Source organism: Lemur catta, chromosome 15 (genome assembly GCF_020740605.2).
Source record: "Lemur catta isolate mLemCat1 chromosome 15, mLemCat1.pri, whole genome shotgun sequence".
Classification (NCBI taxonomy): Eukaryota; Metazoa; Chordata; class Mammalia; order Primates; family Lemuridae; genus Lemur; species Lemur catta.
In genome coordinates, this window is record NC_059142.1 from 57071424 (window position 1) to 57097370 (window position 25947).

Below are 25947 nucleotides of genomic sequence, written 5' to 3' on the forward strand. Positions count from 1 at the left end.
CAGCGCTGGGCCCGGCCTCGCTCCACCCCGCGCACTTCGATTGGCTCCGGCTCCGGGCTCGCCTCTTTCCGGCGCTCTCATTGGCTTAGACAATGAGGTGGGCCGCCCGTCCTCTGCACGCTCCTATTGGCTTAGGGGTGTGGCTTGCTCTATACCGGCGCTCTCATTGGTCGATCTCAGCAGTCGGGGGTGGGTCCGCGCCGGGGCGGGGGCCGGGGGGAAGACAACAAAGGGCGGTGGGCGGCGGGCCACAGCGCCCGCGTCTTCCGGTGGTCTTGTCAGGCCCGGCGTCGGCGTCGCGCCCGCCCGCTCCAGATGAAGTGTGAGCACTGCACGCGGAAGGTGGGCGCCACGCGCCTCGGGGCGGCAGGGGCCGGGGGTCGGGGTCCCCGCGGCGGGAAGCCCGGGGTTCCGGCGGAGGGGCGGGCGGCGGGCCGCGCGGGCAGGGCCGCTCCCGGGCGGATCTGGCCGCGCGGCTCGGGCGGCGTCTGCGCTTCGCGCTTCGCACCGCGCCTGTCCCCTCTTCGTGCGTCCTGACGACGCCTTGGAAACCGAAGCATTTAAAAACACACGAAACACCTCGGTTACCGTTCCGGGCCGGCACAGCACGCGGGAAACGCCGCTCTGGACGGGAACTGGCCCCGGCAACTTTCCTGCGAGCGGAGGGGGCGGGCGAGCAGGCCGGGCCGCGGGGCCGCCACGCCTGTCCCTAGACGTGGCCGCGCAGCCCCGCAGGGCGCGCGTGGGCGCTCGTTCCCGCAGAAATTGAGGTGTATCGCAAATGCCGGTCTGCAGCTTGCTCGTTTTTACGTAACTCTCTACAGGAGACATCTTCTCAGAGCGTTTGCTACTGTTCTAGTTCATTCTTTGTAGTGGCTGCATCATATTCTAAGTAGCCCTGTGTCCAGGTGAGTCAGACGCCCGTTAACCTGTTGGTGGAAGGCCGCGAACAGGAACGTTATGGACGTGTGTCTGCGCCCTTGAGTACACAGGCTTTTATTTCTGTAGGAAAGGTTTCTAGCCATGTGGTCAATTGGTCAGAGTATGTACATTTTTTAAATGGAGAGAGATTACAAGTTGTTCTTTAATAATGTTTCCTTGTCTTTTTAAGGAATGTAGTAAAAAAACAAAAACTGATGATGAAGAGAATGTGTCGGATGAGGCACCGAGTCCCGCCCAGGAAAATCGAGAGGCAAGTAGACGCTACAGTTTTGTGTCAGCCTAGAGTAAACTGCGGCTGCTGTGTTTTCCCTCTGGGGACTCTGGTCACCGGGCATGCTGGCACTCTGAGGAAGACAGAAGGAAGCCAAGGGGCTGGCGGCCATTCAGGACCCTCCAGTGCGGTCACAGGCCTGTCTCGGAGCACCCTGAGCCAAGGCGGACTGCATTGGGAGCAAAGAAACAGTGGTGTGATGTTCACACTAGCATTTAGTGGAAAGTTCCGTTCTGCGAAATGGGGATTGAGATAGGTATCTTATATGTTACTGAAAATTTTATGATTCTGTAAGTTTACTTTTCTAACTGTTTTTTATTCCAATTGAGTTCTTGTTTTTAAATTCTCTTTAGCTAGTAGGGATGTTTATGTTTATTGGGTATGTACTCTGAGTCTGGCGCTGACGAAAGTGCAGTCTCATTTTATGCTCATTCTGTGCATTTCAGATAAGCCCTACCATTATCCCCGTTTTACCAAGAAAAGGATGTGTGGGGAAAGGTTAAGTTCACTTCTTCCCTTAGAAAGTATTGGCACCAAGTTTGTAAGTGGAGAATTGCAACACAGGAGAGGAAGGTGACAGATTTTCTCTTTAAGTTCAGTAGTGCTCATGTGGCATTTGATCAGGCTGGCGCATCCGTGTGTCCACTCGGCTCTGTGGAGACGAGGCCTCGCGGAGCAGCAGGGCTGAGACAAGCACCCGAGAGCTGGCCGCAGGCAGAAGAGAGGTGGGGAGCCCTGGAGCCAGCCGGGGCCAGTGCCCCAGAGCAGCCAGGCCTGGGCCCCTCCCACACTTTTCCTCTGGTTGCATCACCCTGAACAGATATCTGAGCCCTGTGAGCCCCTGTCGCCTTATCAATGACAGGGAGAGTTGAGCCCTTCTCCCCCAGGGCTGTGGAGAGGATGAGATAACAGTGTGCACAGCCCAAGCCGGCGCCCCGCCAGGGCGGTGGTTAGGATGACAGGCGGTGGGGAAGGGTTAGTGGAGGGGGCCCTGGAGGGTGGTGGGAGTGTAGGGCTGGGGCACTGGCACACCAGGCACAGGGAGGGTGTGGCAGATGTGATCTGAGGAGGGGCAGTGGCTCTCACCAGGTTGATGGCAGTGAAGAGCTATGGAGGCTGTTTGAGCGTGGAGAGAGACTCAGGTGTGTATTTTAGGGCAAGTGACAGAGGCAACAGACTTGAGCTGGCTGGAGTAGGGGGAGAATCAAAGGAAGCCACTTGGGGGCAGCTTTGAGGTCCTGGGTACAGTGTGACAGGGCCAGGGTGTAGAAGCAGAAGAGAGGGCATGACACAGGTGAGTGTAGTTTTAGCTCCATGGACACAGCCTTCTTGTAGGATGTTGGTCTGGAGTGTCGGGGAGGAGGGCAGAAAGCATGACTAGCAGGGGCAGCAGGTGCCGTTCAGGAATAGTGAGGCCGATGGGCTGGATAGAAGGGAAGAGTGTTTCTGCAGAAAGCCCGAGTTTAGGAGGCCGGAGGTAGCAACGTGAGGGGTGGAAGGAGCTGACCTGGATCTGAGCCGTGAAGGCTTGCGCAAGGACTGGGTTGTGCACACATGCCCCACAGCCAGGCTCGGAAGACGCACTGCTGGTGCGGTGGTGCGGTGTGGTTGTGGGCACCTTGCTAGGGACGCACTGTGGGGGCAGAACTCTCTGTGCAGCCCCACAGTCTCTAGAAGGCACCACACCCAAGGAGTGGCAGCTCCAACCCCGCCTGGGAGCTTGTTTGAAATGCAGACTCTTGGGCCTTGTGCAGACCTTCTATCTCCCCATCTGTAATAGAACAAGATCCCAGGGAAAACAGGCTGCACAGGGACATTGGGTCATGTCTGGGGGAGGGGGGAGGCAGAGGTGACGGCCAGAGCTCCTGTTCTGGGTGCACTGTGGAGGGAAGGGGCACGTCAAGAGCTGTCTCCTGTCAAATCATGTTTTAAAGAAAAACAAACACTCAGACCATCTGAGGAGTCTTCGTAAATTTGTTAAATGACTCCGGTAAGCTTCAGAGTCTTCATAGTTTCACCTACTAGTTGTCTGTTGCGCAGCTTCCATGTGCAGGACCCGGAGAGTGCTGGGGAGCAGATGGGCCCAGGACAGGGGCACAGCCTCATGGTACCTACGCCGGGAGGGAGGGCAGACACAGGTGAGGGGTGGTGCTTCTTTGGCAGGTGTTGGCACGTCTCTGCTGAGGGCACTCAAAGGGTGAGCCTGGCAAGAACAGCAAGGACTGGTGTGACTGCGCCTGTGGGACCCGAGGAGGCAGTGGGGGCTGGGAGCAGAGTGGGGCACTGGCCAGGCTGAGGCCTTCGAGTGAGGGCTGCTGTCGAGGGCTCTGAGCAGAGCAAAGATGTGGTTTATGTGTTAGTGGGTCTCTGGGGGCGCAGGCCAGTCACAAAGGAGAGAGTGGGGTTCAAGGCTAGATGCCAGGGTTCTATAGTCTCAGTGGCCAGGTGAGCAGAGTCACTCTTGTTGACATGGATGGGGCCGGGGCCGATTTGAGTATCAGCATTTCAGTCTTGGGTGGTTTGAGGATCCTGTTGCACATCCGGGTGGAAACCGGGAGCCGGCAGCGGCTGTGACGTTCTGAGCCTCGAGGGAGAGGCCAGGGCTGTGGGCACCCCCTGTGGGGCGTGGGGAGCTACAGGGACAGTCAGGGCCGAGTCACAGGCACTGAAGGGGCAGGTGGGGAGGGCCGGCTTCCACTCTTGATTGTCAGCTGCATGACTCCTTGGTGTCATCGTCGTGGGCTGGGTCCCATGTTCCTTCGGTTCCTCTGTCACCTGGAGCTGCTGAGAGGCAGATGCTGTCTCCCTCCAGCCCCTTGAGCACCAGGCCTGGCCCCTGGTATTGTCTCCAGTGTTGAGTGTCAGCTTTGTGTGGGTGTCACCTCCCTGGAGAAGCACACTGAAGAGCGTTTGTTGAAGAATCACGCCCGCCATCTTTCTTTTGTAGAAGGGAGAATTCCATAAATTGGCCGATGCCAAGATATTTCTGAGTGACTGCCTGGCATGTGACAGCTGCCTGACTGCAGAGGAGGGACTCCAGCTTTCCCAGCAGAATGCCAAGGACTTCTTCCGTGTTCTGAACCTTAATAAGGTGCGGCGTCCATAGCACTTGCTGATTTTGGGGATCTGAACTGGGGGAGGCTGGTGGAGGTCCAGGTGAGGCCCGTGTTCCTCATGGGCGTGGAAGCCTCTGCTCAGACATCAGCACGACATTTTGCCCTCTCCCCTGCATCAGGACATCCTGTACGGCAGTTAACCTCCTCCCAGCCCCTCCGTCAAGAACAAAACCCTGGAAAGATTCATGCTCCCTTGCCGACGCTCCGGCAGTGGTGGGGGCTGGCACCACTCATCAGGCGCCTGTGGCTTCAGGGGAGGCCTCTGTCTGGCAAGGGCAGGGCGTGTGGCCCAGGTCACGTGGGTGGCACGGTGCCCCAGCTGTGGTGTTCTACCTCCAGAGCATGTTTTCAGAGATGGGGGTGTGTTCCAATGGGCCGGGCGAAGACTCTTCAGGAAAGTGTCATCCCAGCCTCCCTCTTCCCGCTCCTCCCTGCAGACCTTCTGCAGGGAACCACCGGGTGTCACCTGTCTCAGTGAGACAGGTAAAAGGAAAAGAAAGGAAAGACAAGGCAGGTGAGGCTGAAAAGCACTTTGTTTTCGGTGCTTTCTCAAACCCCCTCCGGAAGTGAGGGCATCGTGCTTTGCCCAGGTGTCGGTGCCCTGACCCCCGTGTCAGTGGGTTCCACCGTTGGTGTGGGCACGTCAAGACGTTGGCTGATGGGAACGTCACAGCACAGGGAACAGAGCCAGGCGGACTTCAGTGTTCACTACTCACCCTGTGACGTCCTCCTGGACAAGTTTTCCAGTGCCATTTGGGCCGCAGTTTCAGATTGAAATATGTGTCTTTCTGTTGTTAGCCTTAATTGTGTCGGGGATGCCCTTCCTGGCATGCAGGTGCCTGGGAGGCCCGTGAGTGAGCAGTGGGCTGCCCGTTAGGATGGTCTGAGCCAGGAGACACCCCCTCCCCCGGCAGCCCTGTCCCGACATGCTCGTCCTCCGCCATTCGGGACAGAATGGCTTTAGCCATTTTACTCTGTTGAACAGACTTGAGTCAATTACTACACAGCTTGGTTTCCTCTGGGGCACTCTGCAGGGCGACTAGAGACCTTAAACTCTGTAGCATCGTAGTTTTTGCCAAAGTGCCCTGAAAGTGCCTTTGTCACTGTGTGCTCCCACGAGCAATGCAGGCAGGTAGCTGTGTCTCGCTACCCTGACCACACTGCACACCAGGTTCACAATTATTTCCCAATCCAGTGGGTAGAAGATGATCCCATTTGCATTTTCTTGCTTATTAGAGAGCTGGAGGTCTTCGATGTTGTTTATTGACTATTTATATCTTATGCTACCTGTCTAGTCTGCAATTTATGTTTTAGTGTGGTGTGAGATTTGAATACAGTCCTTTCCATTTGAACAAGCCAATTGTTCCAGCATCTTCCATTCTTTCTTCATTGATAGATACAACAGTTTGAGGATGGGAATTATTCACTCTTTAAAAATTTGTCATGAAAATGTTCTGGGCCTGAAGACTTCAGAAGGCATCTCTGGACACTATTTTAGGGCGTATTTTTATTATTATTGGGTTTCATTTCCTCCAGTTATTTGCATTTATTAATATAATGTTCTTAAAATGGACAAAATTGTCTTAGATCTAGTCTTGTCTCTTTTGAGATGGAGTCTCTGCGTTGCCTGCTTGGAGCGCAGTGACTGTTCACAGGCGAGATCACAGCTCACTGCAGCCCTGAACTCCTGGGCTCCAGCGATCTTCCCGCCTCAGCCTCCTGAGTAGCTGGGACTACAAGTGCCACCACCATGCCAGCTCATGTCTCATTTTTTAATCCTGATTTTTTTTCTCCTTTTTCCTTAATTATGTTTGCCAGTGTTTGTCTAGTTTATCAGTCTTTGCATAGAACATCTATTACATTATTCTGAATTTCTCATTAAGGTGTCTCTTACTCCATGTATAATCAGCATACATAATGTGATTCTGTTTCTCCTTCTAGAAATGTGATACCTCAAAGCACAAAGTGCTGGTAGTGTCTGTGTGTCCTCAATCTTTGCCTTATTTTGCTGCTAAATTCAATGTCAGTGTAACTGATGCATCCAGAAGGCTCTGTGGCTTCCTTAAAAGTCTCGGTAAGTTGCCTTTCGATAAATTTGTGGATTTATAACTTGAGTTTATAAGTGCCCTTTTCATCTCTAAAGTTCAATTTTAAGGGTTCAGGATAAATTCCCACAAGAGTCTCATGGAACATAAAAGGACCTTGCCCCTTATGTCGTGAAACCCAGACTCTGATCATTGGTAGGCAAATGTCACTGTCCCCTTTGCCCTGCATAGACAGGTGTTTTGTTACAGCTGGGGCTGACCCCTTGACCCCTTCGGGAGCAGGAAGTGACCACCTGCTGCCAGTGTGGACAGGGACACTGGGAGGCTCCCACACTGGCCCAGCAGCCTCTGGGTGGCTCCCAGCTCACAGGGGGCATTTACGTGATAGTCACTTCTGAAATACCCGGTGTTGGGTTTCCCAAGAAGCTTTCTGAAGAACAGAGCAGGAAGGGAATGGCTTATGTTCTTAATGTGTGGAGTAAAAGGTGGTGATTTAAAAATATAATTAAAGAACTCAAATGTTGGCACTGGAATAACGCTGCCTAAAACACTGGTGAGAAATGCTGCCGCGCCCTCTGCTTTTGCCGGGCGGGTGCTGCCCCTAGTGTGGCCAAGGTGCCCGTCTGCTCAGGGTGGTGCTTTGTAGCCCTGGGCGCCCTCCTAGCACGGCAGGCAGCACGCTCGTCCAGAAAAGGGGGGTGTGAGCCAGTTGCCAGATGAGTTTTTATTATTCCACAATGCATTTTTAAAGATGTGAATATGCTGGGAATTGCTAATGACACCTGGAATAAGCATCACCGGGACAGTCTTTCGGTCTGAGAAACAGCCTGTGGCCTTGTTGCTCCTTGGCACTCTTGGTGAGGGGCCCTTTCTCAGAGCCTGGTTGATTTGTGCATAATGTGCTGCAGCAAAAACTAAGTCGCAGCTACAGATGGGATCTTGTTAAACCATTCTTCCTGCTTGTAAACTTAAAACGCCTCAGGTAAGGTTAATTTTACCAGAGATCAAAGTTGTTGAGTGCTATATTTTCTCATGGTGAAAGGCCTTATTTGGGGGTAGTTTTTTTTTTTAATAGATACATAAGTGAATATTGCATATTAATAAAGAAAATATATCCACATTGAAACTTATATCTTAAAATAATACTTTAAATTTTATGACATTTCTTTTTAAAAATAACTGGCTGCTTTTAAGATTTATATCAGCTGTGGATTTTAAAGTTACTTGTTTAATTTATTATAATTTTTTGTTATAAGTAGAAGCAAGGAAACCATTAACATCCCTGGTGAGGGCTGATGGGGTTTGGAATCAGTGGTAGCAATGGGGAGTCTAGAAACAGCTTGAATCAGAAACAACAGAACTTGCTGATTAGGTAGGGGAGAGACGGGGGATTTGAGGTTTTGGTTTGTGAAACCGTGTACTTAGGTGAAAAAAATTAGATGAGAAATAGATTGGGGCTTTTTTGAGTATGTCAAGTTTGAGGTGCAAAGCTCGGTGGGGATGTTGACTTCCAACGTAATGAAGTCCCCTGTAAGCTTGAGGGAAGAAGAATTGTGTCCCTTGTCCTCGTTCCCCCAAAGCCTAGCACCACGCCCGATCACATCACACAGTAACTGGTTTTGAGTAGGAGGACGGCTGTTTGTTTCCCAGTGGAAACTCACTGAAGACAGCAACTCCGTATCTGCACAGGAACTAAAAAAATAAAAAAGGCTTAGTTGTATCAGGCTTTGACTGTGAAAAATATTTGTGCAGTGTTGAGACTCTCAAGTGAAGGTCACTTTGTAAGTGTAATTTTATGTTGAAGGTGAGTTCAGATATGTATTAATAAAACAAACCAACCGTCTGTGTGGTCTCCCACGAAAGGTGAGGACTCCAGGCACGTTCGCAGCCTCAAAGGCGTGAGACATACGTGGTCCGCAGCTGGGCCGTGGAGGCATCGCGCACCTCAGGTGCAGCAGGCAGAAGCCAACAGTGAATGGAAGCAATTGCTTCTAAAAAGCAACAGAAAAAGAGGACTAAGAGTGGAAGAGGAAAAATGTTTCTATTTAGTCAACATCTTTCAAAGATTTGACACCAGACTGGAACTAGGTCCTTTGGTTCTTGCAATGCTGAGAAGGGTGCTGTTCGCGGTCACCACCTGTGTCCTGGGTGGTGCAAGTTCAGAGTATCTGTTCCGCTTTGCTTCATCTACCTACTGAGAGCCAGAGCTGGCTCAGGTCTGAGTCCCTGCTGCCCCCACTGTCCCCATGTGAAAGTACTGACGCTTAACTGCAAGTAACAAGGACAGAAGAACTGAAACGTACAGAGGAGTGGAAGAAAACACCAAAACCTCAGGTCAGAACACATCTGGAACCCTTGCAGAGCCAAAGCCTTCCTCTGTCACGGTCCTCCCTGGCCTCCGTTCCCCTGCTGTTCACCCCACAAGGCTCTGGCCACAGCCACGTGACAGGCCTGGGCCTAAGAGGGGAGGATTGTGAGCCACCCACACTTCTCTCTGGGTGGACGTGACAGCCAAGGATATAAGGAGCCGGGGCAGGATGGACGGCGGTTCCCGACAGCGTAGCTCCTCCGGCCAGCTGTTTAGTTCTTCCAGGGCAGCTGTGCTTGCCTGGACCTCGCCCTCCTGAGACGTGCTTTCGCCAGAGAGCCCAGCCCCGCCCGGAAACTCAGTCTCTGCAGCCCTTGCGAGCTCTCCACTGGCTCTAACGTAATCATTGAAAGTACATTTGCCTTGGGCATATTGACCAACATTAAGAAACGTACGTTAAGAAAAAGATGGCTAAAAAGCAGCGTAAAAATTGAGACCATCACAAAGCTGTGCCTCTCTACTGTACCCACTTACTTTGAAGATGTCAAGGACCATCACAGATTGAAATTTACCAGTGAACTGGAGAAGAATGCTGTAGGCACCTTTATGATAGTCCATTGATTTACATGGAGTACAACAAGGAGTTTGTATTAACAGATGCAAAGAGAGAAACGAGAGACAACATACGTACTTTATTGTGAAAAATGATACATGCTTATTGTTTTTTAAAACAAAAAAATGGGCCAGGCTCAGTGGCTCACGCCTGTAACCCTAGCACTCTGGAAGGCCGAGGTGGGAGGATCACTTGAGCTCAGGAGCTTAAGACCAGCCTGAGCAAGAGCAAGACCCTGTCTCTACTAAAAATAGAAAAAATTAGCTGGGCATGGTGGCTCACACCTGCAGTCCCAGCTGCTGGGGAGGCTGAGGCAGGAGGATCCCTTGAGCCCAGGAGTCTGAGGTTGCTGTGAGCGAGGCTGATGCCACGGCACTCTAGTCCAGGTGACAGAGTGAGGTGCTGTCTCAAAAATATAAAAATAAAAAAGTAAAAATGAAACACACTGTCCTGAGAGTATGCCATTAGTGATAGGAAAGAACCAAGACTGATGTTGGTATCTCAGGGAGAAATGCCATAGAATCTGTTCTTTAAGTTTGTCTCTTAAACATAAGAAAGCACAAATGAGTAAGAGGGAGGAAGTAGATCTGGATTCCAGTGCGGTCTAGAAGTAGATCTCATGATGTGACGAGAAGCTGAGTGTGCCCTTCTCTCCCACAGGGGTACACTACGTGTTTGATACGACGATAGCTGTGGATTTTAGTATCCTCGAGAGTCAAAAAGAATTTGTGCGTCGCTATCACCAGCACAGCGAGGGGGCGCGCGCGCTGCCCATGCTGACCTCCGCCTGTCCGGGTGAGCCCCCAGTGGCATCTCCGTTGCCGTGGGCGCCAGTCACAGGAGGGCCTGCCCTCGCTCCGTGGGGCCGGGGGTCGGCAGGCCCGTCCCACTCAGCCTCTGTAGACCGAGAGGAAAGACTTCAGCCTGATGCACAGTTTTGTATCGAAGTATTTATTAAATGGGGGTAGTTTGGGGGGACCTGGCGGGTGTTAATTTCTCATTTTTGTTTATCCATGTTTTTCAAGTTTCTGAGATAAGTATATTATATGTTAAGAGAAATCTGGCCGGGCGCGGTGGCTCACGCCTGTAATCCTAGCACTCTGGGAGGCCGAGGTGGGAGGATTGCTCAAGGTCAGGAGTTCGAGACCAGCCTGAGCAAGAGCGAGACCCTGTCTCTACTAAAAATAGAAAGAAATTATATGGACAACTAAAAATATATAGAAAAAATGAGCTGGGCATGGTGGCGCATGCCTGTAGTCCCACCTACTCAGGAGGCTGAGGCAGGAGGATTGCTTAAGCCCAGGAGTTTGAGGTTGCTGTGAGCTAGGCTGACGCCACGGCACTCTAGCCCGGGCGACAGAGCTAGACTGTGTCTCAAAAAAAAAAAAAAGAAAGAAAAATCTGTTTTCAAATATATGACATATTCCAGACATCCAAATAATTATAGGTAATAAAATGGCAAACATTTATGTATCCTTTGCCAGCTTAACTAAAAATTACAGAATAAAAAATGACATTGTCACTCAGGTTCTATCAGGGACCCTTTATTAAACCACTGTTTAATTAGTCTTAGGGTAACAAGTTGGTGTCTGAGGTATAGAAAAGATTTATCATGGACTTTTCAATTCTGGAAAAATATAAAGTTGGGATTAAGACATTTTTTAAGAAGATGCATATGGAGGAAGGAAGGAATTGCTTGCTATACTGGCAAATAGCATTTAGTCAAAAATTACTCTGAATGCATCAGGTCTATGAAAGCATAGGAGAGCTACACAGCGTATTACCCTATGTAACTTTTAGGGGTTCGTTCACATTTCAGTTCTCAGTTTGTCTCCCTGTCCATCATGGTTTCAGAGTTTTCTAGCATTTTACATGTCAGCCTTCAATCATTAGGATTATGAGTTAATAAAATGCAGTGTTGACATCATGGCTGCTTAGCATTTGGATGGAAACTCTATCCATTTGCAAAGTTCTGAAGAGACTCACCATCAGTTCAGCAGGCTGTGCTGGTTGACGTTACCTGAGCCATGTCTGTCACCGGCAGCCCACGGCCTGCTGTGATCTGCTCAGCTGTGGGAGGAGGGGTGTCAGTAACTTGCTTTAGGTGTCTGGTTTGTCCTAGAATAGTGGTTCACAGAGTCGGTATCAAAGGGCTAAGGATAAACCATCTGACTCTAAGTATGGACTGTGGCTCGGCTGTGGGTGTCAGACTCAGCTCTTCCGTCAGTCCAGGTGTTTTCGCAGGTGTAGAGAGTTCCCTTCCATGACCTCCGTGTTCTCCTTTGGGGCTGTCATGTGATGCCACACATGGCTTCTTAGCACCAGTCACTACCGCTTGGTTCCACCTCCCTCCAGGAGGACGAAGCGTAAGATGAGCCAGAAGAAAGACCTGGGCCCACATTTCCCGGCATCGGGGCAGAGCGGGAATTCCTGCTGTCCTGCCCCAGCAGACGGGGGCACCTGTGGACCTCCTCATGGGAGGCCCTGTGCCGTGAGCCTAGAATGAAACTCTCAGCTCACTGCGGAGCACTGGCACCGCAGCGTGGCAATTTGCATGGAAACAGTGGCCCTGCCCGTGGCAGTGAGAGCCGTGCTGGCCGGGGACCGGCGTTGCTGAGGAGAGAAGTGTGTCCAGAACCCTTTCTCCTCCCCAGCCATCTGCTGTGCACCAGCCTTTTGCTTTCTGTCTTAGGTTCAGATTTGCCGCATATAACGGTCTCAGCCGTTCAGGGCTGTTTACTTGTAGGTTTGGAGTTTCTAGAAAGTTCTTAATGATGTATTTTCCTCCTGGAGATCTTTGTACCTAAGTGTGTCAAAACTATAATTATTGTTGAGGTTTATACCAACTCCCAAATTCAAGGAGATGATTCAGTGAAATCTTGTTTAAACCTTTTCTATAATTTGGCATGGACAATTTAAGGAAATTTAGGGCATGCCAAGGTCAGCTGATTTCACTTGGTACGGAGAGCCGGGGCTTGGGTGGTTGAGGGCTGGCTCTGAAAATGGCTTCCTGACGTGGGTCCCCTGGCATCCACAGTGGGCCCGAGTGCCCACATGCGGGGCTAACCAGAGGGCCTGGCCTGGAACATGCCGTTTCGGGCCGTCTGGCCTGGGCCCTGTTCCCACAAGTCGGGGATGCCACCCTGCCAGGCTTACCTCGAGCAGTGCCCCGCAGAGGGATCGGAGATGTTTAAGTTTCTCAGCTTCTGGACGGCTTTGATGCCTTGCAAGGCTGAGATCCTGTGCTTGTCCCCTGCCCCTGCTAGTTAGGCAGAGTCGTGGGTGACTTCACGAGAGGTCACCCTGAGAAGAGGTGGGCGAGTACTTTCTGACAGAGGGAAAGTACCAGAACCCACCAGGGGGAAGTGGGTGCTTCTGTCAGCACTTCTCCCTCATTTTGAAGGGCAGAGTCTCCGTGGGAGCAAGCAGGGCCTGACCCGGGCCCAGGACCAGCATCTCTGTCCACGGTGGGTGCTCAGAATGAAATCTTATCAGAGGCATCCTCAGGGAAGCTAACCTCTCTGGCTGTAGGTGGGCTTCAAACACGAGGGTCACTGTGAGCCCTGAGGATCCAGCCTCCCACTCGCTACAGCCTGGACTTCCCTGCCCGGCCCTCTGCCACAGCAGCCATGGCGGCCGGGAGCCATCATGCTCGGGTCCCGGCTCCGACCTCCCTGGTGTCTCACATGGTCTCACGCAGTGCCAGAGGCTTGCAAAGCCTTCGCCTCAGCACACAGCGAGCTCCTCTGTGATGTGCCTGAGAGCCGCGTCCTGGCATTGGCTGGCATCTGTGCTGTGAGATCAGGGTGGGTGTGGCCCCTGGGCCTGCGCACGCCGCGGGAGGTTTGGAGTGTGCAGAGGCTGAGGCTAGTGGTTCCTTGCTCCCTGCAGCACATCTTTCAGTGGTGTCTGTCTCCGTAGGCGTTTCCTGGGCGCGTGGGCATGCATGTGGGTGACACCTGTTTGAGATTTCGATTGTTCAGATGTGATCGTCCGTTCTGACGAGGGTGCCTGGGCTGCCTCACCCTCCGGGAGACTTTCTCTGCCAGGAGTGGGCAGGGGAGGCTGGCTGCCCCAAGGGGTTACCCAGCCCCACTCGAGAGCAGGTGGTTTGCCTCAGGCTTCTGCCCTCCCAGTGCTGTGGTGCTGTCATGTGCGCATGTGTGTGAGTGTGACGGTGGGGACAGGGCCTAAAATTGGAGCTGCCAGGTTAGCAGGTTTTATCAGAACTCCCTCCACCTATTCTCGCAGGGAGAGGAGCTGGCCACAGCTCCTGCAGGGGTGTGGTCAGCTGACCTCTGACTTATGTCCACCCCTGGCAGCCATGGCAGCAGCAGTGCCCTAGACGGGAATGAGTGACTCAAAGGAGAAATGCCCAGAACAGTCCTGGGTACCTAGTGAGCACAGTGCAGGTTTCCATGTTTATTGTTATCGTTTGGGGAGTATAAATTTCTTATGCTTTGTTGCTTTGAAAATTATGCAGCTGTCGGGCTGTGAATTTCCAGTGGGCTGGTAAAGTCGGGTCCGCACTGTGGCCCCTGTCCTGGCCGGGAGAACTCCGACTTCTCGTGCAGCCCGGGTCACTGCTCCTGCTGCCCCTCGGAGCTCGTTCTTGCCCCTTGGGCGCCTGTCACCCTGACTGTCACCTTCCTCCCCTTGGGTCCTTTCTGCCCGAGTCCGGCAGGGACGCTCCTGTCTGCGCACCTCCCATCCTCCAGGTCCCGCGACCCAGCCCAAGCCACAGGCCGGGAGGAGGAGGAGGTTTCGGGGAGGCCATCTGCCGCGGATTCTAAAGAGCAGGGGGCCTGGCTGCACCCTGGGGGTGGGGCCGCAGCACTCAGAGCCCCCAGCATGTGGCAGGACAGCGCTGACCTCACAAGTCCCTTCTCTCCCCAGGCTGGGTCCGGTACGCGGAGCGGGTGCTGGGCCGCCCTGTCACCCCCCACCTCTGCACTGCCAAGTCCCCCCAGCAGGTCATGGGCTCTTTGGTGAAGGATTATTTCGCCCGACAGCAGGTAAGTGGAGACAAGCTGCTGGCACGTGGCGCAGAGACTGGGTGGGGCGGGTGAGGGGCGCCATGGCTTGGGGGGCGGCAGTTCCGCCACACGCCTGGGGTGGTCACAGCCCCCCAGGTGAGCATGAGGGAAGCTGTGGCCTCAGGACCCATCTGCGGCGCTGTGTCCTGCCAGTGCCCAGCTCTGTGCCTTTCCTCCTTGCGTGATCTCTTCCTTTCTCCCTAACCTCCCTGTGGCATCTGGGGCTCTCCTGGGTGGAGGGTGGGCCGGGGAGAAACACTGTCCCCCTGCTGAGAGGCCCCGGCCTTGCCCACTGCGGAGCTGCCTGCCTGCTTCTCAGACACCACCAGGGAGGCCGTGGGCTGTGCCAAAGGCTGAGGGCCACTGTCACTCGGGAGCCAGGCCTGGCCTCTGCCAGCCTTTCCCTTGGGGCCTCCCAGAACTCCCTGTGCCCGTGAAGGGGCCTCGCCTGTGGTTGGTTCTCCGCCCCTGGCGAGCCCCTGTCCTTCTGCGTCAGCCTTTAAGCCCCTCAGGGGACTGGTGAGTCAGCTGCTGTGGCAACAGAGGACTGCAAATTCGGGATCTTTCAAATGCTGGCAGCCACCCTGGAGGGGCACATACACTTGTGGCGTTGTTATTTCAGCAATAGGGAATGTTTTCTTTCTACCCGGTTTGCTCATAAAATCAACACAGTTGGCAAATTATGAACATGACATCGGGATGTGTGTCCCCCATAGGTGGGACAGAAAACGAGCTATGGGACTTTGTACCCCGTCCTTACCTTGCCCCCACCTGTTGGAGGAAATCCACGTGTCTCTGTCTTCTGAGTGGTCCTCCCCCAGCTCGAGCCCGAAGCCCCAGGTCCTGCAGGTGCTGCCGAGGGGCAGCCAAGCCGCAGAGCCCCAGCCCCCGGCCACGCCTCGCCTGACCGCCTGAGTAGGGCTGCGACCAGGGTGCGTTTCCGCTTCTGCTCTGCCCCTGCCTGAGCAGGGCCTTTCCACCTGGACTGCACCCAAGGGTCACTCGGCGGCCACCAGCTCCTGGCTTTGCCAGCAGTTCTGGCTCAGCTGTGGGCAGGTCCCGGGAGAGGGGCAGCTTGGGAAGGTGACACTTGGGAAGCTTTGGGAAAGTCTGGATAAACAGGCGTCCAGCATGGTTCCACTGGCTGGCTGTTACCTGTGCTATCCCTGTGAGCCGCGTGCAGGAGGAGCAGGCTCAGCTCTCCCTGTTCTTCCAGGGAGGCTGCGTAGGCTGCCGGGCCTTGCAGGGGCCGGACTCCGTCTGGGGCGCGGTGGCAGGTGTGCGGCTGCTGCTGTGCTTGGTGGAGCTGGGGACGGACAGGGACCCGCCGTGGCTGCAGCAGGTGACAGTCTGTGTCCCTTGTGCTCTGGGCACCAGCTGTAAGCTGCCGTGGTCACCTCTCCACCAGCCTAAATGTGGGATGTCCCTCCTCCACAGAACCTGTCTCCAGAGAAGATCTTCCATGTCATCGTGGCCCCTTGCTATGACAGGAAGCTGGAGGCCCTTCGAGAAGGCCTTTCCTCTGCCTCACACAGTTCTCGGGGTGCTGACTGTGTGTTAACGTCAGGTGAGAGGAGGCTGGGGCACATCTGCACACTGAGCCATCTCGGTGCCCGTCACTGGTCACCATGGTCTGGTCACCGTCTGAAGTCACTGGCCACTCGGCATCTTGGGGTTGAATTGTGTGAAAGTGGAGAGAAGGGCAGCGTTGGGTCCAGTGTCCCATCTCCTCTGCCTCTCCCTTGGGAGGAGTCAGGTCTCCGGGGGAACCGCCTGGGCAGCGCGGCCTGTCGTTTTTCCTTGCAGTGCATGTGACGCACTTCCCCCTTGGTAGGGAAAGTCGTGTGCAGCCCTGGCAGGTCTCCCGCTAACACTTGTCAGGTGTTGCAGCAGGAGACCGCAGCGCGTTCTGTGTGTGCTGAGCATGGAAATCATTCCCTGAGTTGTACAGGGAGCTCAAAGACTTTGTTAAAATTCTACTGGAACTGTTTTAATTGGGCTCTGAAAACGGGTCTCCCCCCGGTGTTAGGGTCAAGGTGGGTTAGGCAGAGTGGCTGGGTGTCAGGGGACAACCTTTAAGGGCTCTGATTCCCTTCACAGGCCCCCGGGCCTCAAATCCTAGCACGAAGGTGCCCCCGAGAGGTCTCTGCCCGGCGGGTGCAGGCTCCCTGAGCGTAGTGAGAACCACATCCAGGTTCGTACTGATACACTGTGTTCTCACACGTGCTAAGAGACTCACTTTTTCTATCAAGGGTTTTTCAGGAGCCCTTGGCTGAAAGGAAACGCAGAATCCGTTCTGGTTTGTAGCTGGTGTCACTGCAGAATAGCTGAACATCACACAGGTGCAGCCAGTGCACTTGTGGTCATCCGATCTGTGTGAGCTTGTTTCACGCACACATTTCCACCCGGACAAGAAAAACAGTTTTCCCCATGGAAACATAGTCAAGGGGCGTTGGTCTTTGGTACAATCCTCAGTTCAGGGGCAGGAGGAGGACTAGAGTGAGTGTCCTCTAATGTTTTATCAGTGTTTTCACTGAATTAGCGCAGCTTTGCCTGGAGCTGGGCTCCTGCTGTGGTGTGGATTTCAGAGCAGGGAGGGCACCCGGTCACTAGTGTCGAATTTCGGGGGGGGGAAAGTGTGGTGTCCCAGTGGCGTGGGCCATTGGTGGCCTTTGACCCTGCCTCATACCGCTTGTTTGCCTGTAGGTGAAGTTGCTCAAATAATGGAGCAAAGTGACCTCTCAGTGCAAGATGCCACCGTCGACACTCTGTAAGTGGCTTCTGTGGGCAGGGTCCACTGGTGGGCAGGGCCACCTCCCATCCCAGGGCTGTCCTGCTCTATGACAAAGCCATGCAAGGCACTGAGGCGTGCCCCCTCTGACAGCCCTCAGCCACCTTTCTGGCTGGTGACTTGGACAGAGCAGAACCCTGGAATGCCACTCTCCAGGGAGTTGGGGGCTGGGTGGGCAGAGGAGAGGCACAAACTGCTGTGTTCCCGCTGAGGCAGAGCTGCACGTGTGTGTACCAATGCCCACCCTTCCTCCCGCGTGTCACCTGCCCCTGACAGTCTGCGTTGCCTCCGGGGACATGGAGCAGCTCCCTCAGGTCCCTGTGCACCAAGAGCAGCAGGCTGGATTCCGCTGTGAGCGGCCACCTGGTGCCCAGCAAGGCCTGCGGCGCTGCCATGTCCCAGACACTGGGCCGAGAGTGCCACAGAGACCGGTGGCTCGTGTCCTCCCCAAAGCTCCATGACCCAGTTGTTACATCTGTGCCCCTTCTGTTGTGGAAGGTGGGACTGAAGTTTAGAGAATTTAAGAAACTCTGCTCAGGCCTGGGGTGACCCAGGGTCCTCATGGTGGCCCAGGTGTGGGCAGGCAGGCCTTCCCTGGTCACCCTCAGATCCCCAGTTCCTGGGGCAGCCCTGGGTCCCAGGCCCTTTGACAGTCTGGCTTCACTCTTGCCGTCCTTTACATCACCCTAACGAGGGACCCGTGTTTTCTTTGCCTGGTGAGGTTTGGAGACTCGAAGGAGGAGAAGGTGACGCGCCACGACGGAGCCAGCTCGGACGGGCACCTGGCGCACGTCTTCAGACACGCGGCCAAGGAGCTGTTCAATGAGGACGTGGAGGAAGTCACCTACCGAGCCCGGAGGTGTGGCCGTGCGCAGGCCGGGCCTGTGTGTGTCGCTGTTCTCTGTAGAGTTTACAAGGGTCAAAATCAGAAGGCCTTTTTTGAGTTTGTTCAGATGTTTTAATTTTGCTGAAATTCCAAACTTAGAAAATGATCCTTAAGTCACAGATAAAGGACTTGACAGACGAAAACCCATTTTGTTCATTTTATAGAAACAAAGACTTCCAAGAGGTCACCCTTGAAAAGAACGGGGAGGTTTTGCTACGCTTTGCTGCTGCGTACGGCTTTCGGAACATCCAGAACATGATCCTGAAGCTTAAGAAGGGCGCGCTGCCCTACCACTTTGTGGAGGTCCTCGCGTGCCCTGGAGGTAGGGTGCCAAGAGCAGCTGCCGGCAGGCGGCCCTCACCGGCCCCCAGAGTCTCGCTCTGAGCTCGGGCAGCTTAGCAGGGGTGCACTGTGCCCTGCAGCCTGTGCTGGCACAGTCTGGGCCCCGTGGGCCCCGCTCCTTCCCACACCCACGTAGCGTGAAGAGAGGGCCGTGCCCCATGGGAGGACCCGCGGGGCACCAGGTGAGAGAGCCGGCTGGTGCAGAGAATGCACCACAGGTCGAGGCACATGGGAGCCGCGGATGAGCTGGGTCGGTCCTGGAGTGAGGGGAGACCACAGTGTGAGGGGGGAGGAGGGGCACCGGCCGTGGCTCAGGGGTCCCCTGCTGTGGGTGGGAGGGCAGAGCGTGGGTGGTTGTGATCGTCCTGGCAGGTGAAGAGGATACCCCAGACTCGGGGAGAGGAGTGAGGGGCCCATGAGCAGGCTCCAGAGCTGGGGGGCAGCCGTGGTGGTCCGTCTGCACCCCTGCCATCCTGACTGGACACGGTGAGATACTCAGGGGCGAGGCCAGGTGCTGCTCCCACCGTGATGGGCAGACGGACAAGGTGTGAAGCCGCAGCAGGAGAAGAGGCACCTGTGAAGGGCGTGAGCACGGCTGGAGGCCCCGCCCTAGTGTCCTTTGACACATGGGGGAGGAGGGGCCCAGGCTGGGAAGAGAAGGCAGGGGCCAGAGAGGCCAGCACTGGCTCTTGGGGAGGGCAGGTCCTGCCGCTGGGCTGAGGGACAGCAGGAGGTGGGGCTGGAGGTCTGGGAGAGAGAAGGTGGAAGTCAGGAGGTCACCTGCCGTTCTGGATCCAGTGGGTAGTGAGGTTTAACAAGGATGGACATTTGCTCAGAATCTTTTTTGTTTGTGTTTTTGCTTTGCTTTGTTTGGCTGTTTGTTTTTTAAAGAGACAGGTTCTATAGTAGGGTCTCAATCTGTCCCCCAGGATGGAGTACAGTGGTGTCGTCATAGCTCACTGCAGACTTGAAGTCCTGGGCACAAATGATCCTTCTGTCCCAGCCTCCCAGGTAGTTAGGACTATAGGCATGCACCACCATGACTATTTAATTTTTAATTTTTTGTTTTTTTAGAGATGGGGTCTTGCTATATTGTCCAGGCTGGTCTCAAACTCCTGGCCTCAGGGGATCCTCCCACCCTCAGCTCCCAAAGTGCTGGGATTACAGGCATGAGCCACCACATCTGGCCAGTTTCATGGAAGACAATTTTACCGCGAGGCGGTGTTGGGGGGCAGGAGGCAGTGATGTCAGTACAGATGAAGCTTCACTCGCTTGCCTGCCGCTCACCTCCTGCCATGCAGGGGCTCCCCCTCATTCCTGAGTTTCATGGAAGACAATTTTTTCATGGGTAGGGGGCTGCGGGCGTGGTGGAGCTTTTTGGCCTGGTCCCTAACAGGCCACAGACCAGGGTTTGGGGCCCACAGCTGTAGATCACTTTGGGTAGTATGGACGTTTAACAGCGTTGATTCTACCGATCCATGAGCATGATGTTTTTGCATTTGTTTGTGTCGTCTGTGATTTCCTTCCTCAGTGTTTCGTAGTTCTTTTTGTATAGATCTTCACCTCCTTGGTTAAGTATATTCCGAGGTATTTTATTTTCTTTGTTGCTATTGTAAATGATACTAAGTCTTTGATTTGACTCTCAGCCTGACTGTTGGAGTGTAGGAATGCTGCTGACTTTGTAACCTGAGACTTTGCTGAATCTATCAATTCTAGGAGTCTCTTCGGGGTTTTCTAGATACAAGATTATATTGTCAGCTCAGATGAATTTTTATGCTACTAATCATGGAATCATCTAACACATTTGACAGTAAATAGTCCAATATGCAGCAGACAGGTTTTTATTCAGACTACTGCTGGGTATGTGGGCTCAGTCATGGGCACAGCCCGCCTGTCCCCAGGTGCAGCCCCCGCTGAGGCCAGCACCCCAACACTGACGCACACAGTAAGGTGGGCGAGGGCCCACTGCTTGTCCACAGTCCTCGCGCTCTCCTGGCACTGACACATTCCAAGAGAGGTTGGGACTCCGGATTCGGATGCATAGCCGCCCAGTTCTAAGAGTGGCAGTGTATTTGGGTTTTCGGTAAAACCATCTCCTGGGTGAGAATGGGGCACCCAGAGCTGTGAGCTGGCTCAGGCTGCAAAGCGGCACCTCCTTTTCATTCCTCTCCTGCTCCCAAACTGCTCCTTAAGGTGAACACTTTCTTAAAACTGAATATCCCCCCAAGGAGGGAAGAAGCTTACCTGTGGATGTCTTTCAGGTTGCTTAAACGGCAGAGGCCAAGCCCAGAGCCGGGACGGCCGTGTGGACAAGGCCCTGCTGCGGCAGATGGAAGGCATCTACTCCGACATCCCCGTGCGGCCCCCGGAGACCAGTGCGCACGTGCAGGAGCTGTACCAGCAGTGGCTTGAGGGGCTCGACTCCCCCAAAGCCCAGGAGACACTGCACACCAGGTTCCCGAGCCCCGAGCTCTGCGCACACGGCCTGGACATAAGGTGGTAACGAGCCCGGGCAGGCGTCGCTGTCGGGCCAGGGCTGCACTGGGCGGGCGGAGGGGCTGCTCTGGGTGTAGAGTATTAAAGACGCTTACAGAAAACAACTCGGTGGGTGACCTTGGTTTCTCAGAGATCCCTGCTACGTTGTCATCAGAGGCCCCTCATGCAGTTCCATGTGCTGTCCTCGTCACGTGTGTGGGATTGGAATGTTTTAACCTGAGAGAAAGAGTTCCCCAATCTAAGTATCTTTCTATCCTAAGATTGTGGAAAAAAATCCCAAAGAGTGAGAACAGAGATACATTACTGTTTTTTAGGTTTTAAAAAATACCCGAAAAGTGTCCTGTGAGGAGCTAAGGCCCCCAGAGGTTGAGTGACATGGACGTGAGGGCAGGGCCCAGGGACACCGGCAGCCTCGGGCCTCCAGGGCATGGTCCTGGCTTCGCTGTCCTTTCTGGGTCTTATTTTTACCGACTGTGTTACCCTTGTAAAGGTTTTGCCAGAACGAATAAACAGCCAACTTTTAGAGTCAAGAGACTCCTAATACAAATCTGGATTTCCAGCTTTTCTTACAAAAAATCCTAAGTTTTGGCAGCACTAGGCCACATTCCTCACATTCCTCACTCCTCCAGAATGCGCAGCTGCCACCCCTGGTCTACAGTACCTAGGACCCAGGGGCACTGGTGACTTCAGCCCCAACTGCAACTTGCACACGTCCTTCTGAGCTGGACTCAGAAAGGCCTAGCAGGGGCGACAGGTGTCACAAATAGTGCAGACCCGGGAATGCTGCCCGCCAGGCTCTGCCCAGCGCCGTCAGGGTTAGAGCTGGGGATGGCCAGGCCCTGCTGGCCCTGGGGCAGGAGAGAGCTTTCCAAGCGTTGGCCTCCTATGAGCACTTTCCTGCTGTCCTCAGGTAGGATTTTCTTCTTGCACAAGTGGAGCTGCTCCGTCCGCTCACCCTGCCAGGCCTCTGCCCGGTGTTGGGTTCCAGTGCTGCGCCGCACTGCTGGTGGGAACTCGCTCAAAAAGAGAGGAGAAGGCAGTTAATCCACGAAGGGCTGACAACCCCCTGGAAGTCCAGAGTGGTGAAATCTCACACTAGGTTCTTCCGGGGAAGGTGAAGTAAGGCGGCCTGACGGGCCAGGGTCAGCTTTACGGAGCCCTCAGATTTGGTCAGTGTGAGTGGTGATGTCGCTGACCCTCAGGGTGACAAAGCCCTGCATCTTGTTCATGTGCTGTACCTATGTACCTGTCTGGTGGAAAACTGGATATGTTAAGTTGTGTATTTTTTTTTTTTTTTTTGGTTTCAACGTATACACATTTGGGTTTCCATCCTCAAGTAGCTGATTACAGAATAAACAGTTTAGTGTCCGAGTGCAGAGCACTGAGTGACCAGATGTTGTTCCCCCAGCTATGCCACGTCCCTTTCCACTCCTGAGCCCAGGTGGCCTCACCTCGTACTTCCTGAGCTGTCACCTAGCGTGGAGTCAGGAGTCGTCCTGTCTCGCTCCCAGGATGCAGGAGGCAGGTGTGGGTGGCCCTCTGCCAGCTGCAGTGAAGAGATCACCCTCTGGGAGAACTGTCTGGGCACGTCCACACAGCCAGCCGGCCACACAGCCCCCTGTGGGCCTCGAGGGGGGCCAGGCTGAGGGACTGCACGTTAAAACGTGACCTGGGCTCTGCCTGTGGCTGAGCATGGGGTGTGGCCGTGTGTGTTTTTTCTCTGCACAAGAGAACAGTCTAGAGGTTTCTTTCCCTTCCTTATAACCCAACCAACACAAGCAGCGAGCGGCAGCACAGAGGCCAGGCTGGGGGTGGCAGTGGACAGTTTGCCAGTGAGCCCTGCTGGCTCTGGTGTGGGGGACAGGTGAGCTCAGGCTTCCATCCCACTGAAGCCACCGCTGTGCGGGAACTTTCTGGCTCTGCTGGAGTTCTGGGGCTGCCGTGGTCTGCAGTGGACCTAACCACATCTGATGGAATAAACGTGAGCACTGCTGTCCTGGTCACTAGATCTGCATCTGGGTGCTTGTGGTCTGGCTGGCCGAGCCCAGGTTTCTCAGTCCTGTTTCCACCTGGCCTGAGAGCTGATGCTCTTCAGCAGGGCTACGCTGTCCACGTGGGTCCTTCCTTAGCACGTCCGCTGTGCCTGCTCTGTCACGGGGTTGACGTTGGCCCAGGGTGTGTCCCACGGCCTCACCTGCGGCCTAAACTGAGCGATGGACCTGTTGGGCCCAGCACCTGCCGAGGTCGTGTGACCTCCCACTGCATCCAGGCCAGATGAGGGACGATGGCAGCTTGCCCACGCCCACTCAGCTGCCAGGTGGGGCCCGACATTTGCATTTCTGCCTCACCTCTTTGCACTTGACTGTTCGGCTGTTGTACGGCGTTTGTGTGAAGCAAATCAACTCGCAACTCCGATGGTTAGGAAATGTGCATCCACCACTGCAGAGGGCATGGTGTCACTCGTGGACACAGGCGGGACTTTCTGAGTGAGGATGAGCTGTGTGTCTTGAAAAAACAAGGAGAGTGAGTGCCAGGGCTGAACACCTATTTTTAAATTGAAAGTTTGCCAGGCGTGGTGGCGCTTGCAGTCCCAGCTACTGCTTGGGAGGCTGAGGCAGGAGGATCGCTGGAGCCCAGGAATTCAAGACTGCAGTGAGCTGTGACTGTGCCACTGCACTCCAGCCTGGGCAACAGAGCAAGACCCTGTCTCTAAAAAATAAATGGAAATGCAAATTATTTTTATTCTTGCCCAATAGGTGAATCATTTTTCTAAAGTATTGAGCTTGGTGAGAAGAGCAGGTGCTTACATGCTAGTGGCCAGAATACAATTTGGCAGCAACGCCCTGACTTAAGACAGAAGTCCCTGAAGTTTGACTCCTGGGAGCCTTCCCTGAAGCAGCACCGGAAGGCACTCATTACTATGTTTGTGTAAAGAGTAAACCATCTGCAACACCTAACTGCGAGTTCTGCAGTGAACCTGGTCAGGTGTTTGTCAGGATGTCCAGAAGCAGGTAAAGTATGAAACGGCCCAGGACAGCCCCAGACACAATTATCTGATCCCAAATGTCCGCGGGGTGCAGAAACCAGCCTGTGGTGAGTGCTCAGTGGACGTCAGCTCATCATCCTCACTGACTCCTCCCAGGGATCACATCTTAGTGGCCAGGGGTAGAATGACAGCCTGTGTGGCTCTGTCCGAAGACGGTTACCACCCCGTGGAGGGGACAGTCCCCTGTGGTTGGGAGGGCAGTGCTTCTGGCTGCTGAGCTACTCCGGAATCGTGTTACTCAGCCAGTTGTTTTAACTGGTCTGTGCCTCAGGGTCCTCACTTGTAAAATGGGTCTAAACCCTCGACGGGGTGAGGATTAAGCCAGGTACCAGGAGTGCTCAGAACAGCTCCCGGCACAGTAAACGCCAGGTGTTACCTTCCTAAAGAAGAAAAAGTATGAAGTAGATTTTTATGCACTGACATGGAAGTCTCACAAGCCATACAGTATGAGCTCCTTTTGGTCTCCTTTTTCTAAGCCAAAATGAGAGAGAGGAAAAAAATTGGATTTTGGAAAAAAAAAAAAAAATCAGGAACTCCCCAAGGCTGGCTCCTCCTGCGGGGGAGGGAGGAGAGGACCAGGGGCACCTTCCTGAGTGCGCCCTGAGTTCTTACCTGGTGGGGTCCCAGGTGAGTCAGCGCCCAGGCTCGCTGAGGAGGGACAGGCAGGGGGGGGGACAAAAGGGCCGCTGGGCGTCGCAGGTACCCCCGATCCGAACTCGGGTTGCTGGATTCCGAGTCCAGAGTGCTGAACTTTACAGCCTGGAACTGGCTGCCGCCAGGTGCCCTCGACAGGATGGGATCAGGGACACAAGTGGAGCCGCAGGGCGGAAAAGGAAAATTCCATAGCAGAGGATGGTTTCGATCCATCGACCTCTGGGTTATGGGCCCAGCACGCTTCCGCTGCGCCACTCTGCTGGCTCCGACTGGCTGGGCTGGCTCCAACTACTCGTGCTGGCTCACATGGTAACCATTTCAGCAGCCTCCGCAGCAGCTGCAGCGACCCCTACCGGCCAGGGGGACTAACCCGTGACTAACTAGAGACTGGCTGGGCAAGGCAGCCCAATTACGAATAAACTGGACTTTTGTTTTCCTTCCCTCAGCTTCTTAGGAAGATGATCTATGAATTCATGTCCTTTTCTGCTGTTAAAGACAAAATGTTGGCCGGGCGCGGTGGCTCATGCAATTTGGGAGGCCGAAGCTGACTCGAGCCCAGAAGTTCAAGACCAGCCTAAGCAACATGGCAAGACCCTGTCTGTACAAATAATTTAAAAAATTAGCCAGGCATGGTGGCGCATGACTATAGTCCTAGCTACTCGGGAGGCTGAGGCAGGAGGATCTCTTGAGCCCAGGAGTTCAAGGCTACACTGAACTATGATCGCAACACTGCACACCAGCCTGGGCAACAGAGTGGAGACCCTCTATCAAAAAAATAAGAAAAGTCACCGGACCCAGTGGTGCACACCTGTAATTTCAGCTACTTGAGAGGCTGAATCAGGAGGATCCCTTGAGGTCTGGAGTTTGAGGCCGTGGTGCACCATGATCGCACCCGAGAATAGTCACTGTGCTCCAGCCTGGGCAACACAGCGAGACCCCCATCTCCAAAAAAGAGAACAAGTCAAGAAACACAACCTGTATAGTTCAAAGTGTCCATGTCCCTGGACATGGTGACAGTTCTGTATTTCGGTGGTGATGGTGGTGGTTGGATTTTGGAAAGGAACAAAAATAGCATTTCTCCCATCAGTTCAAAATGACTTCTAATTTGTTTAATTATGAACAAACTATCCTTTTAATTCTGCTTCTCTCAACTTCTTCCTAGTAGCCAAGGGAGCCACACACCCAACAGGGCACAGCGACAAGCCGCAGCTCAGAACGTGGGGACACCGGTAGTTGCTGATAGGGCGAGGCTCCCTCTATGGGACCCACAGGACTGCACTGGGAACAGGACTGTACTTCACCTCAGGGGTCTAAAGGACACTGCTGAGTCTGGTGAGCCCAGGCATGGGGGTACAGGAACAGTTAGAGGTGAAAGGGTGCGCACTGGGAGAAGACCGAGCG

General features: G+C 54.1%; 1 protein-coding gene and 1 non-coding gene across 4 annotated transcripts; one reads left to right on the forward strand and one right to left on the reverse strand.

Moving 5' to 3' along the window:
• The first annotated feature begins 211 nt into the window (after positions 1–211).
• NARF (nuclear prelamin A recognition factor) lies at positions 212–20950 on the forward strand. Of its 3 annotated transcripts, none has more exons than XM_045569802.1 (12): positions 213–342; positions 1112–1192; positions 4161–4304; positions 6271–6403; positions 9956–10090; positions 14192–14310; positions 15548–15673; positions 15769–15898; positions 17038–17101; positions 17844–17981; positions 18173–18330; positions 20612–20950. In XM_045569802.1, exons 1-12 carry the CDS (start codon positions 316–318, stop codon positions 20851–20853), a joined length of 1497 nt encoding a protein of 498 aa, XP_045425758.1. In that variant the 5' UTR covers positions 213–315; the 3' UTR covers positions 20854–20950. The 3 variants fall into 3 exon arrangements, with proteins under 3 accessions (XP_045425759.1, XP_045425758.1, XP_045425760.1); XM_045569804.1 differs by lacking the exon at positions 213–342 and adding an exon at positions 740–908; XM_045569803.1 differs by lacking the exon at positions 15548–15673 and having other exon boundaries at positions 212–342.
• Positions 20951–24735: 3785 nt separating this feature from the next.
• TRNAM-CAU lies at positions 24736–24807 on the reverse strand. The gene has a single exon. It is a non-coding gene; the product is annotated as a tRNA-Met (tRNA).
• Between the last annotated feature and the right edge of the window lie 1140 nt (positions 24808–25947).

Bases quoted from the DNA above. Each gene is read 5' to 3' on its own strand.
- NARF (XM_045569802.1), top strand. From the start codon at position 316: ATGAAGTGTGAGCACTGCACGCGGAAG. The intron at 343-1,111 runs GTGGGCGCCACG...TGTCTTTTTAAG, and splicing joins GTGAGCACTGCACGCGGAAG to GAATGTAGTAAAAAAACAAA. The intron at 4,305-6,270 runs GTGCGGCGTCCA...TTCTCCTTCTAG, and splicing joins GTGTTCTGAACCTTAATAAG to AAATGTGATACCTCAAAGCA.